The sequence below is a fragment of the Rousettus aegyptiacus genome, unplaced genomic scaffold, assembly GCF_014176215.1.
Source record: "Rousettus aegyptiacus isolate mRouAeg1 unplaced genomic scaffold, mRouAeg1.p scaffold_m13_p_14, whole genome shotgun sequence".
NCBI classification, from domain to species: Eukaryota; Metazoa; Chordata; class Mammalia; order Chiroptera; family Pteropodidae; genus Rousettus; species Rousettus aegyptiacus.
Window position 1 is genome coordinate 35,329,393 of NW_023416289.1, and position 14,092 is coordinate 35,343,484.

The 14,092-nt window shown below is 43.0% G+C and overlaps 2 protein-coding genes across 3 annotated transcripts in view; one reads left to right on the plus strand and one right to left on the minus strand.

Moving 5' to 3' along the window:
* Window positions 1-7,489, plus strand: GP6 (glycoprotein VI platelet). Of its 2 annotated transcripts, XM_016154287.2 has the most exons (7): window positions 1-422; window positions 1,759-1,794; window positions 1,900-2,157; window positions 4,010-4,294; window positions 5,038-5,091; window positions 6,263-6,313; window positions 6,799-7,489. In XM_016154287.2, the coding sequence occupies exons 1-7, from the start codon at window positions 389-391 to the stop codon at window positions 7,032-7,034; spliced, it is 954 nt and encodes a 317-aa protein (XP_016009773.2). In that variant the 5' UTR covers window positions 1-388; the 3' UTR covers window positions 7,035-7,489. The 2 variants fall into 2 exon arrangements, with proteins under 2 accessions (XP_016009773.2, XP_036088228.1); XM_036232335.1 differs by lacking the exon at window positions 1,759-1,794 and having other exon boundaries at window positions 4-422.
* The window catches only part of NLRP2 (NLR family pyrin domain containing 2), a 20,961-nt gene continuing 14,282 nt past the window's right edge, over window positions 7,414-14,092 (minus strand). Inside the window, exons 9-11 of the mRNA XM_016154285.2 lie at window positions 12,757-12,927; window positions 9,748-9,918; window positions 7,414-7,769 (exon numbers count right to left, since the gene is read on the minus strand). Of these exons, the coding sequence (XP_016009771.2) occupies window positions 7,631-7,769; window positions 9,748-9,918; window positions 12,757-12,927 (481 nt within the window). The 3' untranslated portion in view covers window positions 7,414-7,630. The remainder of the gene's footprint in view (window positions 7,770-9,747; window positions 9,919-12,756; window positions 12,928-14,092) is intronic.

Consider the following 14,092-nt stretch of genomic DNA (forward strand, 5'->3'; position numbering starts at 1 on the left):
AGTCCTCTCCAATACCTGTTATCACCTGTCTTGTTGATGACGGCCACCCTAGTCAGTGCAAAGCGATGCCTTATGGTGGTTTTGATTTTTGCAACCCTGGTGAGTGTTAGGCAGTTGATGGGAGTATCTGGAAGGTGGACAGTCCCTCAGTTGGCCCACATGGTGCGACACTGGGCTGGTGAAAGGAGATAAGTGAGGTTCCTTGGAGCTTGTGTGCAAGTCACTCTACAGAGGGGAAGGCTCCTGCTTGATAAGTTTCAGTTAGGAAAAGCTAGGCTGGTGGGGGAGGGAGAGAGCCTTCTTCACCCTTATCGCATCCTGTGTCTCTGCTCTAGCCCCCGACTGAGTCCTTCCCGGGTTGCAGAGCTCAGGACGGGGCAGAGGAGCCATGTCCCCATCCCTTTGTGCCCTCTTCTGTCTTGGTAAGTCCTGAGGGGTGATTTTGGAAATGCCGAGGGAAGGCAGCGGGCCATGAAACACAGAATTTTTTTAAAAAAATTGCATCAGCGATGAATTTGGGAGCAAGAGGTGACCCGTGAGGGCCCCTTCACTTGCTGGGTGGGACCCAGAGAGGTGGAGTATTTGTAGTATGTTTGTGGCTGGGTCAGGAAATGAACAAGACACTGCCTTTTTTTTTTTAAATGCAGACTTGGTGATATCAGGAGTAAGTTGTAGATTAAATTGAATGTAATTTGATTTACCTGGTACTGGCTCAAGTACTCCTGCCATCTGCAATGACATGGATGGACCTGGAGAGTATTATGCTAAATGAGATAAGCCAGACAGAGAGCGACAAATACCTCATGATCTCGCTTATACATTGAATCTAAAAAAAAGACAAATTCACAGAAGCAGAGAGCAGAGTGGTGGTTGTCAGGGGCTGGGGTGGGAGAATAGGGAGATGGTGGCCAAAGGTGCAAGCTTCCAGTTACAAGATGAATAAGTCCTGGGGCTCTCATGCACAGCATACTGTTATAGCTAATAATACGGTATTATATACTTGAAAGTTGCTAAGAGAGTAGATCATACATGTTCTCACCACAAAAAGGAAATGATAAGTATGTGACCTGATGCAGGCATCAACTAATGCCTAGGTGACAATCATATTGCAATAGATACATATATCAAATCACCATGTTGCACACCTTACACTTACACAATGTTGTATGTCAATTACATCTCAAGAAAGCTCGAGAGAAAATAAAGATCCCCATCTGGCACACAGTCCCCTTCTGAAAGCAGAGATATTTCTCTGTCTGGTTGTCAAAAGTGTATGCGTGGGGGAGAGGTCCTAGAAGGAGTTGGTGCGGGGCAAGGAGTCCCTGTTGGCTTAAAAAAAAACTTTTGGTAAAACAATATACTTAACAGGAAATGTACCATTAACAATATTCATAGTGTGGTGCAATCACCCACTCTCTTTAGTTCCAAGACATCTTTTTTTCCCTCCAAGAGGAAACCCCATACTCATTATACTCACCCCTTGGCCTCCCCACACTGCCCCCTACCCCGGGAATCGACTTTCTGTCTCTGGACAGATTTTACTCTTCAGGGACATTTCACATGGGTGGAATCTCACAGTGGTGGGCTTTTATGGTTGGCTTCCTTTACTTCAATTATGTGCATGTGTATCTGTGAAAACACAGTGATGATGAAAGAAAGTTAAATGCATGTACATGTCTTATCACCTCGCCCACCCAACTTCAGGAAGTGTGGGTTCAGACATGGTGCCAGCTTTCTGTCCTTTCCTTCTGTTCTCAGGGCTGTGTCTGGGGTGGCTGACACGAGCTCATAACAGTGAGTTGGGGGCCCCCTTGGGCTCAGTCATTAAAGGGGGGGAGGGCTGCCAGTGGACAGCGCGCTGTCGGAGGCTTACCCGTGCTCCCCCTGCCTCTGTCCCAGGCCCGCTCCCCAAGCCCTCCCTCCAGGCCCTGCCTCACTCTCTCGTGCCCCTGGAGAAGCCAGTGACCATCCTCTGCCAGGGCCCTCCGGACGTGGACTTGTACCGTTTGGAGAAACTGAGATCTGGAATGTACAAGAACGAGGCTGTCCTCTTCATCCCGGCCATGAAACAGAGTTTTGCAGGACGCTACCGGTGCTCGTATCAAAACGGGTCTCGCTGGTCTCCTCCAAGTGACCAGCTGGAGCTGGTGGCTACTGGTAATGGGACAGGAGGGGGTGGGGTGCCGCTTGATGGGCGGCCTCAGTGCTATAGAGTCCTCAGTTCTAGGCTCAAAGAGGATGAAAATGGGGATGATGATGACAGTAAATGGCTGGGGGGTGGGGCTAGGGGAGGGCAAAAGGGGTTCTGGCCTGGAGTGTTAAAGTTAGGAGAGGTTCCCAAAAAACTCCTCCGCCATCAAGGATAACTAACATGGTGAGGTAAAATCTGTTGACAAAAGTCAAAATAGATGCAAAAGCATCCACAATGAACAAAATATCACAATGTAAATACAGAATTCTAAAATGCCGTTACAAGACGTAGCCACGCTTGACGCTAAAGGAAAAGCGTGCACCCCTTTATCCATGTGCTAATACACTTTTATTTTTAATGGAATAAAATGTCCTCACCTTATGCTTTTCCTTCTAATGCATTTTTAAATGGTCATTTTACAATGTAGATTTCGAAAGTATCATTGAGTTTGCTTCCACAAAAGCCAGGGGAGTAAAATGATAAGAAATCCTGTTTTTTTTTTCTTGGTATAAATAAAAGATTTAAACTTAAAATAATGTTGTGAGTTTTAATTATACTTTAACACTTTTGAATATTTTTTCAACTATGTGGAAAAAATTTACCATAAAAAGTACATAGGAAGGTTTGGAGCCTTTGCCTCAGGCTTTAATGTAGCTCCGCCAGGTACAGTTGGATTTTGTTTGTGTCTTAAATCTTGATTTTTTTCACTGTGAATGTGTTTGCATTAATTTTGATTTAAAATTGCATTAAAATAGTATTTATCTTGATTACTTAGTTTTTTTTTATGTGTCCCTTTAAATTTTTACCCAAGGAGAGTACCTTGCTTGTCTCACATTGATCTCTGACCCATGGTCAGTGGTCCACCAGGCCTTGCATCTGTTTTGCATATTGACCCAAATGCTCTCTTCTCACCAAGTATCTGTCACCACCATATCTAACATTGCACCTTGATTTAAATAGCACTATCTGGTGTGCCACACACTTGCTTATTTATCTTAGTAATTGTCTATTTCTTCCCAACAGAAGAGTTGCTAAGGGAAAAAAATAATTGTTGAATGAATGAGTCACGATTATCAAGCATGTTTTCTTGTGGTGGGCCCTGGGTGTCAGGTGTGGTCTGTGCTCCGTGACAATAATAACAAATTATATAGTAGTGCAAGTTCATTTTGGGGAGTGGAGAACCTGGAGCCAAACCTTGTGATTGCAGATTTCGGCTTCTGCCTCATATTATCTTTTGACATCAGACAAGTTATTTAGCATTGTGTGCCTTAGTTCCACTGATAAAATAGGGATATTCATAGCAATGAAATCATAGGTTTTTGAGAAGATTTGATGAACTATTATATGTCATGAGTATGGAACGGCATCTGGAAGCTGGCGATTTAATGCTGGTTTACAATGTAACCGTTGTTCACTGTAACACAAGCTTATAATGCAAGCTTAAGCTATTTCGTTACTAACATCATATTTTGAGTGTTTGCTATGCATTAGGTACTCTGTGAAATTCTTAATACATATTGCTTCATTCAAACATTCCCGTTTTATAGTAGAGAACACTGAAGCAAAAGAATTAGGGACAATTTCTCTCTAGGATCACACAGCCCCTAAGTAGCAGAACCAAGATCTAAGCCTGGGTACTATGCTATGACCTTAGTCATGCATCCTTAACCACTTTGTGAGCTGGCAGCAGGGAGAGTGGCTTCTCCAGGATGGATACAGCTGGAAAGTGCCCAGGTCTTGGGGAGTTGAGGGGACCTTCTCATCCCCTAGCTGAGATGTTGGCTATGGTCTTTAACACAAGAGTCCCCTCTCTCCCAGGAGTTTTTGACAAGCCTTCGCTCTCAGCGCAGCCCAGCCCAGTGGTGTCCACAGGAGGGGTCGTGACTCTGCAGTGTCGGAGCAAATATGGTTTTGACCACTTTGCTCTGTACAAGAAGGGGGATGCTGGGCTCTACAAGGGATCTGAGAGGTGGTACCAGGCCAATTTTCCCATCACCACGGCGATGCCCACCCACAGTGGGACCTACCAATGCTACAGCTTTTCCAGTATATCCCCGTACCTGTGGTCGGCCCCTAGCGACCCGCTGGAGCTTGTGGTCACAGGTAAGGGGGTGCAGACCAAAGCTTTTGTCCTTGATATGTGGCATCTTCTTTCTTACATATACACACATGTGAGAATAATATGTACATATAGTATTTAGCAGAGCAAATAGTCTTAAGTCGAAGATATGTTCATCACATGTATAATTGTGGCTTTGGTAAGCGCAGTGTTGTTGGAACAGAGAAGGGGAGGCGTCTCTGAGCAATCACTGTGGTGCGGCTCTTGGGGCAGAGTGCAAGCCAACCAGGTGGGTGGAGTAGGTGGGGTGGGCTGCAGATTGGTGGGGTTGTGTGAACAAAAACCTTGTGATAGGATGAAAGCTGGCATGCCCAGTGTGGCAGGAAGGCTGTGGGAGGTGAGGAGGGGCTGTGCTTTGTTCTTTAGGCGTTCTCTTTCCTCACATGGCATATCTGCCTCCTCCAAGCTTATCCTGCTGTTCCTGTCCCCTCCTTTTCTTCCTGGGACTCAACATCTCCCAGGAACAAAGTAGGGGGTACAGGTCACAGAGATCTAGAAAAAGAACAGAATTGAGGTTCGAAAAGCAGAAACAGGGCTTGTCCTTATGAATTAGCCCTAGTATGTGCTAGGGGTGCCTTTCAAATGCCACTTAACACCCATGGCAGTTCAGTGATGTAAGCTTTGTCTTCATTTTCCAGGTGAGGAATCTGGGTGGAGAAGTGTAATTTTTTTGCTCTGAACAAACGGCTAACAGAGCACAGAATTCTCTCCTTTTCTGATTTCTCAGGGACCTCTGCGACCCCCAGCCAATTACCCACAGAAACACCTTCCTCTGTAACAGGTAAGTCCTGGGGGATTCACCCTTGGTGTCTGGGGTCCAGGGTATGTGGACCCTTTTTCTTTCTCCTCTTTGTCCAAATTTCTCAATTTAACTCACTTGTCTCTTTCTCAAGTTCACTTTATTTAAAAAATCCCTTATTTCTGCCCATAAAGAAGGTAGGTATAATAAGTAGATAGATTTTACTGTGCTGCCCCACACCCCCACTTCTATTCAGCCTCAGGGGGTTGGTTTATAATATCTCATGTGTAGAATAATATCTGAGTAGCTTATAAAATTATAGGTGTTTGGACTTCATGTCTGAGCCTCTAATTCCACTGCTGTCATCCTCAAACATTAGTGGGCCTGAGGGTAACCTGGACGACTTATAAAAGGCAGATTTCTGGACCCCCCTGAGTTTCCGATTCAGAGGTATGGGGTGGGGTCCAATAATTTTCAGTTTTAGCAAGTTCCTAGACGATACTGGTGCTTCTGGTCTGGGGATGCCTCTCTGAGGACTGTCACTTTAAAATTTGTGTGAGCCACAGTGCTCCCCCATTTTCAAAGGCATCTTAGTTGATTCTGGTGAATCAATCAGATGAAAGCCTGTGCCTTTGGAAATACTGTGCTAGGCTTTGGCTTCTCTGACATTTTATGGGTCTCAGAGTTGACCCCAATTCCAAGGAACCAGAAACATGTTGAAAAGACCCAGACTGAGTGTGCCAACATGTGGGGATGAGGGCAGTATGGGGGCTGATGGTAAAGGAGGCACAGCGGGTAGGTGGGTGTGCTCCTGTGTGTGTCTTTGATTGGGACTTTTGAACTTTTTGAGATCTGTATTTATGGGAAATTGCAAAGATCATATAAAATGACCCCATGTACACTTTGCCTGGGTTTCCCCAGGTGCCACATACTATTTTAGTTTTCATATCGACCTATAAGCGTACAAGCAATGTAATTACTTTCAGTAGACAGTTGGGAAATCTTGCTCTTGGATGGTTAAATTCTTACCAGAGGCTTTGCATTTAATAAGTGGTGGATCTGGGATTCAAACCTCAACAGCCTGATTCTATAGGTCATGTTCTTTTTATGGCCACAGAACCCTGACTCCCAAATGTATGCGTTGAGGGTTGAGGCAGGAACAGGTAGGAGGGAATGGTCCCAGCGCTTCACTCTTACCCTTTTTGATCCCTAGAGCCTTCTAGAAATATCACCATCTTTCCAAAGGGATCAGGCTCTCCAACTGGTGAGTAAGTGGTCCTCTGTGGGCCTTCTCCCTTCCCACACCCATGTCACCTGAAGCTGATGGCCTTCCCCATATGGAAGCCATGGCTCTGTGATCCTGGGCCCTGGTGTGCAAAGTTGTAAGGAGAGGGGAACTGTTAGTATATGGAGCTCAGAACTGGACAATAAGACCAGGTGAGAAGGTGGAGATATTCTAGAGAAATTTTCTCTTCCCCCACCCCTTATAACAGTCTTCTCTTCTATGGTTAGCCAAATAACCAGGTGGTGTCCATGTGTGGGGAGGGGAGTATGGAAGATGGTATACTTAGGGAATTGGGCTTATCTAGCCCCGACCCTGGCAAGGAGGGAAGGGAACCTTTAGGAAGGAGCTAGCAGAGAATGATGGGATCTTAGAGGAGAGATTTGGCTGTAAGAAACCCAAGCCGTGGCTTGGAGTGGGTCCTGGAGCAGGGTTCCTTCACTCGTTTCTGTCTCTTCATTCCCCAGGTCTTGCTGGCTTGCAGTACTCGAGGGGCAATCTTGTCCGCATATGCCTGGGGGCTGCAGTCCTAATACTCCTGGCGGGTCTCCTGGCAGAGGACTGGCATAGCAGAAAGAAGCCCCTACTGCATCGGGTTGGAGGCATCCACAGGCCACTCCCAACCCACCCACAGACCCAGAAATCACACAGTCGTCAGGACAGGGGGCGACCAGACAGTCCTAAGCATGGAGGCCACTGTTAGAACTCCAAGGCTTGGTAGTATTTAAGAGGCAAGTCATGGGAGTGGGGAGGAGACTTAGAGTGTGTGTAGAGTGTGAGAGCAAGAGGACAGCAGCTATGGCTATGAAAAAGGAGGGCCAGGGGTGTCTCTTCTTGGGGCTCCAACAAGAAGCTATTGGGCCAATGTCCATTTGGCTTTCTGTCCGAGGACAACCTATTTGGGACAGAGGGAATCCAGTGGATGCCAAAGCCTCCTCACTGGTGTCTTGCACATTGGGGATCTTAAAACACCCTCACTGGATATCATACTGACCTCTTTCTTCAACCTTCTTTAATATGGGTTCCAGACTGACCTTGATGTACGGTCAGAATCCATTAATAAATGCAACCTCCTTCATGAATGCTTCCACTTTTATTTCTCTTGATATGCTCATGATATAGACACTTCATCCATAACAACATTGAGTGATTTGTGCATGTTTATGTAAACCAGAGATTCAACCAAATATCACCTGGCTCAGTAGTAGCTAAGGTCACTGAGAGTTTTCACAGGAAGTTCACCATCATTTTAAAGATCCATCCATAGCTTGACTGGAGAATGACTGACTCCAGGGGGATTCAGAAAATAAAGTCATGAGAAGAAGGTCTTTTATTTTTTGGGTCTTGATTATCTCTCTCAATAGTCAGATGTGGGTTGCTTTCTTTGATTTCTTCTAGAAGCTTCTGGAGTTGAGCATCAGATTTATCTATTTTCAACCTGGTGGTATGATGGGGATAAAAAATATTTCTTGTTGCTTCAAGGAGATTCACTCCAAATCCCCAAGTACCTGCAAGTACCTCTCATACTTTAGGGATTTTCAGAGTAGGGGCCACCTTTGTTTATTATTCTATGCTTCCAAATAGAGTTCCATAGTTATATATCACTTTGATAGGGAAAAATAGATGATATCACATTAATATTGTAATGGTATAAAGCCGTCTCATAGCTTTGGATGGTTGCACGATCTTGGTGTAAGAGACAGAATTGATGGATGTGACATAGCTATAATAACTACCTACTCTGTAAGTCACTTCGATAACTTTTACTAGGTGGACTCTAGTAGTATGAGACATCCATGTTTAAACCAAGTCAGCCAGACAAGCTTTTTATCCACCCTGGCTACATGATACTAGCTAAAAACTGCTTATTTAATGTATAATAGATAGCAATCTTATTTCTAGGGTTCGGCTCTTGGTAACCATATTCAGCTATGCATATATGGAAATGGAAAAAGGGAGAAGAGAAGGCAAAATTAAAGCACAAATATGTATAAAAATAAGAGACCAATGATATTAGCTGCCATGTTTCTTGTTGGCACTGTAGTCCTGCTAGTGTCTTCATTAATTTTTGTTTTGTTGTTCGAGATTCATGATACATCCATATGCCAAACTTTTGGTTATAAGATTAATCTGTTCTGAGGATCTAATGCACAGCATGGTGACTATAGGCAACAATATCCTATTGTACACTTGAAATTTGTTAAGAGAGTAGCTCTCAGGAGTTCTCACCACACACCAAAAAAGGTAACCATGTGAGGTGATGAATTATTAATTGGTTTGATTGTAGTGATAACTTAATGTGTAGATATATCAAAACATCACACTGTAAACCTTCCATACAATCTTAAATTAGCTTGAGCAGATATCTTATCAGGGGGATTGAAATAACTTTGGCTAGAATAAGGGCCAACTAGCTTCAAAATATTTTACACATGACCCTCTAGAGTCAAATGTAATTGTGTTTATGTATGATTGCTAGAGATTGGTCTGTTGCCAAAGAACAAAATAGTTCCCACAGAAGAACCGTGTCTAGCCAAAGTGTTGAAGAAATGAAAAACAGGTGTGAAGAACTACACGGAAGATCTAAATGTGTTGCTCTAAGAATGAGGCGTGATATTAGGGTTCTTTGACTGTGAGTAAGAGAAAGTGACCCCAGTTAATGTAGAAGGTCTTATCAGAAGGCTATGGGGTAGTTAATAGAATCAAAGAACTAAGCGTCAAATCTTGAAAGTGCAGGGCTGGGGCATCTGTGCCTTTCTAGAACCTTCAGGAAGAAGGTTCCCCCTTGAATCACTCATTTTTAGATTCAAAGATCCAGGAAAGAATGACTGACAGGTCTAAGGAAACAGCTCCAATGTTGTCTTCATGAGGATTTGACATCTTGTTCTGAGTTTTATGGTTCTTTGTTGCCATTGTAGCAAGTAAACAACAGAACTCAATGACATCTTGCTCTGAGGAGCCAGTGGATGGTGGCCTGTTGGTGATAGCGTTTACAATCACAGACTATTCTCATTAGACAGTGGATTTACTCCAGAGAACATGCTTCTAAGGTTGACATCGACCCTCTGGACCTCTGTGGGCAATACAGCTTTAAAACAAACTCTTTGTAAAAGTACCATATAAGAGCTGCAATTTGATTCTCTAATGAGACAGTGGTTGGCCACCCTAACTCTCTCTCACTCAGATGAGCCCTAAATCCAGTTTCTTGGTTTCAGATTGAGTTTTAGTCTCACCTTTTGGCTCATCTTACCTGCCAAAGCAACAGAAGGAATAGATCTTAGAGTTATGTGGTGACAAAACATCAATGGAAAAAACTGAATGTTAACAATAGATGCCTACAAAATATTCCTATACTTTGTACTCCTCCAAAGCCTATGATCATAGAGCAAACACTGTGTGGCATGGAAGAATCATACCTGAGCGTCCGGAGTGGGCAGCTTAGACGTTTCAGTGCATCACACAGAATCTTTACTCCACTACACCCCAAGGAATTCTGGCCCAAGTCCAGAGTGATCAGGTTCTGGTTGCTGCTAAGGGCAGATGAGAGGTCAGCACAACTCAAAGGGGTGATGCCACATCCCCATAACCTATGGGCAAAACACAAAAGTTCATTATGTACAACCAGTGCTTACTAGTACCATCCTATATACCAGGCACGCTGGGGGGTGTTGGGAATCCAACAGTGTCTCTCCTTTAGAGTTCATCTGGTAATAGGAAACAGCAAGGAATGCAGTGTGCCTTATACAAGTCGAGATTATGAAGGGCAAGGGGTATAGGGAACAGCTAGGGGTCCTAGCTATAATGCTTGAGGAAGACCCGAAGGGGTAAAGAGAATGAGAGTAGATATACTTGGAGTAGAAGCTCCCAAGGTAGAATAATAGCTTGTACAAAGGCCCTGGGGTTGCTTATGATTAGCATGTAAAACAATATCGAGTCAGCCAGCTTGAGAGTGAGCCAGAGGGCCTGCAGGAGATGAGGTCATGAATAAGAGGGGGCCAGCTCACATAAAGCCCTTAGGCCTTTGCAAATTTAGAATTTTACTTGGAATGAAATGTGTGACCACTGAGGGTGTTGATCAGAAGTGTGGCAAGAGTTACACCTTCAAAGTTAGTCCTATTGCTTGGTTGAAAAACTGTAGGGGAACAAAGAAGGTAGAATACAGACTAATTTGAAGGCGCTAGAGCAACCCACATGTTATTAGGATGCATGTGGAGTAGAGAACAGATTCTAGATATCTTGAAGGGGTAGCAGGATTTAAAAAAAGGACTGGACTTGATATTTGAAATGAAAAAGGAATAAAATATGACACATGATGGATTTTGTTCTGAGTAAATAAAATCATCTTTTTAGGTAAGAGAATAGATCAGGCATTTAAGTTTACTTTAGGACTTAGAAGAGTCTAAACATAATATTAAACATTTAGCATACTTCCTGACATATGGTTAAATAATGCATATGCATGTTTTATTATTATAATCATCTTTTCTGATGGATGTGACTATTTCCTAGAACATGTAACTGACATCATACTGCCAGAAGTCACAGCTGACCGGATGAAGGGTAGCCACCCTTCTCTACGCCAGCAGTGCATGTGATTGAGAGGCTGTCATCACCATTGGCATCACTGCTCTTGCAAACAGGTTCATACCAGGAATGATAGCCACCAGTGGTTCCCCACCATAGCGTTAACTAACATCTCCTTCTCGATACACATTTATCAATGTTTTGTGGTGGAACCATTAATTTTCTTCTTTCTCATGGCAGAATAGTATTCCTCCCTTTCTCCCTTTCCCTATTCCTTTATCTCTCCCTCTCTCTACTACATCTTCTTTAGCCATTCATCTGTTGACAGACACTTGGGTTATTTATACACCTTGGCTACTATGAATAATGCTGCAATAAACAATAGGGTGCAGATATCTCTTTGAGACCTTGCTTTCATTTCTTTGAGATAAATACCCAGAAGAGGAATTGCTGGGTCATAAGGCAGTCTTATTTTTAATTTTTAAAGGAACTTCTATACTGTTTTCCATAGAGGCTGCACCAATTTGCAATCCCACCAACAGTGCATGAAGGTTCCCTTTACTCCACATCCTCACTAGTACTTGTTATTTGTTCGTTTTTGTTGATGGCCATTCTGACAGGAGTGAGGTGATATCTCATTATGGTTTAATTTGCATTTCCCAGATGATGACTGATGTTGAGCATCTTTTCATGTACTTCTTGGCCATTTGTATGTCCTCTTTAGAAGAACATCAATTCAGGTCCTCTGCCCACTTTCTTATAGGGCTTCTCCTTCTCCTCCCCCGCCCCTCTCTCCTCCCCATTTTTCTTCTTTGCTATTGAGTTCTATAAATTCTTTATATATTTTGGATATTAGCCCCTTATCAAATATATGATTTGAAACATTTTCCCCCATTCTGTAGATTGTCTTTTCATTTTGTTGATTGTTTTCTCTGTTATAAAAAGCTTTTTAGTTTGACAAAGTCTCCCTGGTTTATTTTTGCTTTTATTGCCTATGCTTTTGGCATCACATCCAAAAAAATCATTCCTAGGGCCAATGCCAAGGAGCTTTTTCCCTATGTTTTCTTCTAGAAGTTTTATGGTTTCAGGTCTTATGTTTAAGTCTTTAATCCACTTTGAATTTATTTTGTATATAGTGTATGGGTCTAATTTCATCTTTTGGATGTGTTTATCCAGTTTTACCAACATTATTTATTAAAGAGACTATCCTTTCCCCATTGAGTATTCTTAGTACCCTTGTCAAAGATGAGATGAATGTTTATTTCTGGGCTCTTTACTCTGTCCCATTGACCTGTGCATCTGTTTTTAAGCCAGTACGATACTGTTTCAATTATTATAGTTTAAACAGCAATATAGTTTGAAATCAGGAAGTGTGATGCCTCCAGCTTTGTCTACGGGTTGCTTTGTCTATTCGACATCTTTTGCAGTTCTCTATGAAGTTTGGGATTTAAATTTTTTTTGGTGTGCGTGAAAAACATTATCCTATTGGATTTTAAAAATATACAGGGGTGGTTCCATAGTGTAGTGGTTAGCACATCTGCTTTGCACGCAGAAGGTCCTGAGTTTGTGCCCCAGGTGGAGCTATGGACCATAACCCAGGTGAGCCAGGCCGGGGATGCTCTGGGCCCAGGTGCATGCCTCAAGCATGTGGGAGGGAACGCCTTGCCTTCAGAGATCCAGTTCTTAAGGGGAAATGGCAACATCCATGAGTCAGGGGTGGAAGTGGTAGGTATCACACTTCCTAATTTCAAACTACATTGTTGTTCAAACTATAAGGAGTAAAGAGGGGGAAAAATACATGATTGAATTTATTTCAGTCTTTTGTGTTAGAGCTGTGAGGGAAATTTGCTACACTGAAATTTCGTTTCAAATACAGATAAAATTTAAAAATCACAACTCACCACAAACATCTTAGGTTACACAGAGGTGTTTTCAAGGACTTGCATAGAAACTTCAGTCCGGTAATTCCGATGTGATTTAGCCCCAGGTCCAGGTGTGTAAGATTTGAATTTTGTTGGAGAAGCACTGAGAGATTAATGCAGCCATCACTAGTTATGTTGCAATAGGACAGCCTACAAATTATTCACGTGAAGAAAAAAAATCTATTAGTCCTCAATGGTGTGATCCATCCAAACCATGATTGTTGGCCTCAAGTCATAGGTTTCAGACAAACTTAGAGACAATGGACACATGGAAATGAAATCATGGGGTGGCGTGGCAGACAGAATAATGTCCTTCTTGCCCCCACCAAAGATGTCTACATCTTAACTTCTGGTCTCTGTAAATACATAATATTCCATGAAAATGGGACTTTACAACATGATTGAGTTAAAGATCTTAAGATGGGGAGACTACCCAGTGGGCTCAATGTAATCACAAGGATCTCTTATAAGAAGGAGCCAATAGTTGAAACCAGCAGGGAGAGACGTGATGAGGGAGACAGAAGGAAATTTGAAGATACTATGTACTGGCTTTGAAGGTGGAAGAAGGGGCCATGAGCTGAGGGACACAGGTGCTTCTAGAAGCTGGAAAAGATAAGGATATGGATTCTCCCCTGGAGCCTCCAGAAGGAACATGGTCCTGTTAACACCCTGATTTTAGCCTCATGAGACTCATTTTGGACCTGCGAGCTCTAGAACTTCAAGGTCATGAATTTATGTTGTCTTTAGAGTCTTAGTTTGTGCTAATTTATTACAGAAGCTATAGGAAACTAATACAGGTGGCATATACTATTTCTACAGCAACTCTGGGGCAGAGAATTTCCACCTTGCCTTGGTCTGCCACCTTCTATTAGGGGAGGTGACTGATTGTATTTCCTAAATTTAGTTACTCAAAAGATAGTATCTTAGACATTGGGGGCAACAGCTCTGACCTGGACACATCTCGTACTGGATTCTAGATATCAATTATCCAGCCACACAGAATATCAGTGGCATTTCACCATAACTGTTTTCTTTTGCTCTCTCTTGCCTTGTTTTTAGAGTTCTGAACTTGGCTTTATTAGCAGAAAACCAGAGATGACCAAAGTTATCATTGGCTGCTGCCTAAGATAGTATAATGACCCTCAAAGATGCCCATGCCTGAATTCCCAGAATCTGTGACTATGTCACCTTACATGGCAAAGGGAACTTTGCAGCTGAGATTGAGGGGGTGGAATCTAATCATATGAGTCCTTTCTGGCTGAATGAAGAGAGATGTGGTGTGAGCACTCTACCCACCATTGCTGGCTTTGAAGAT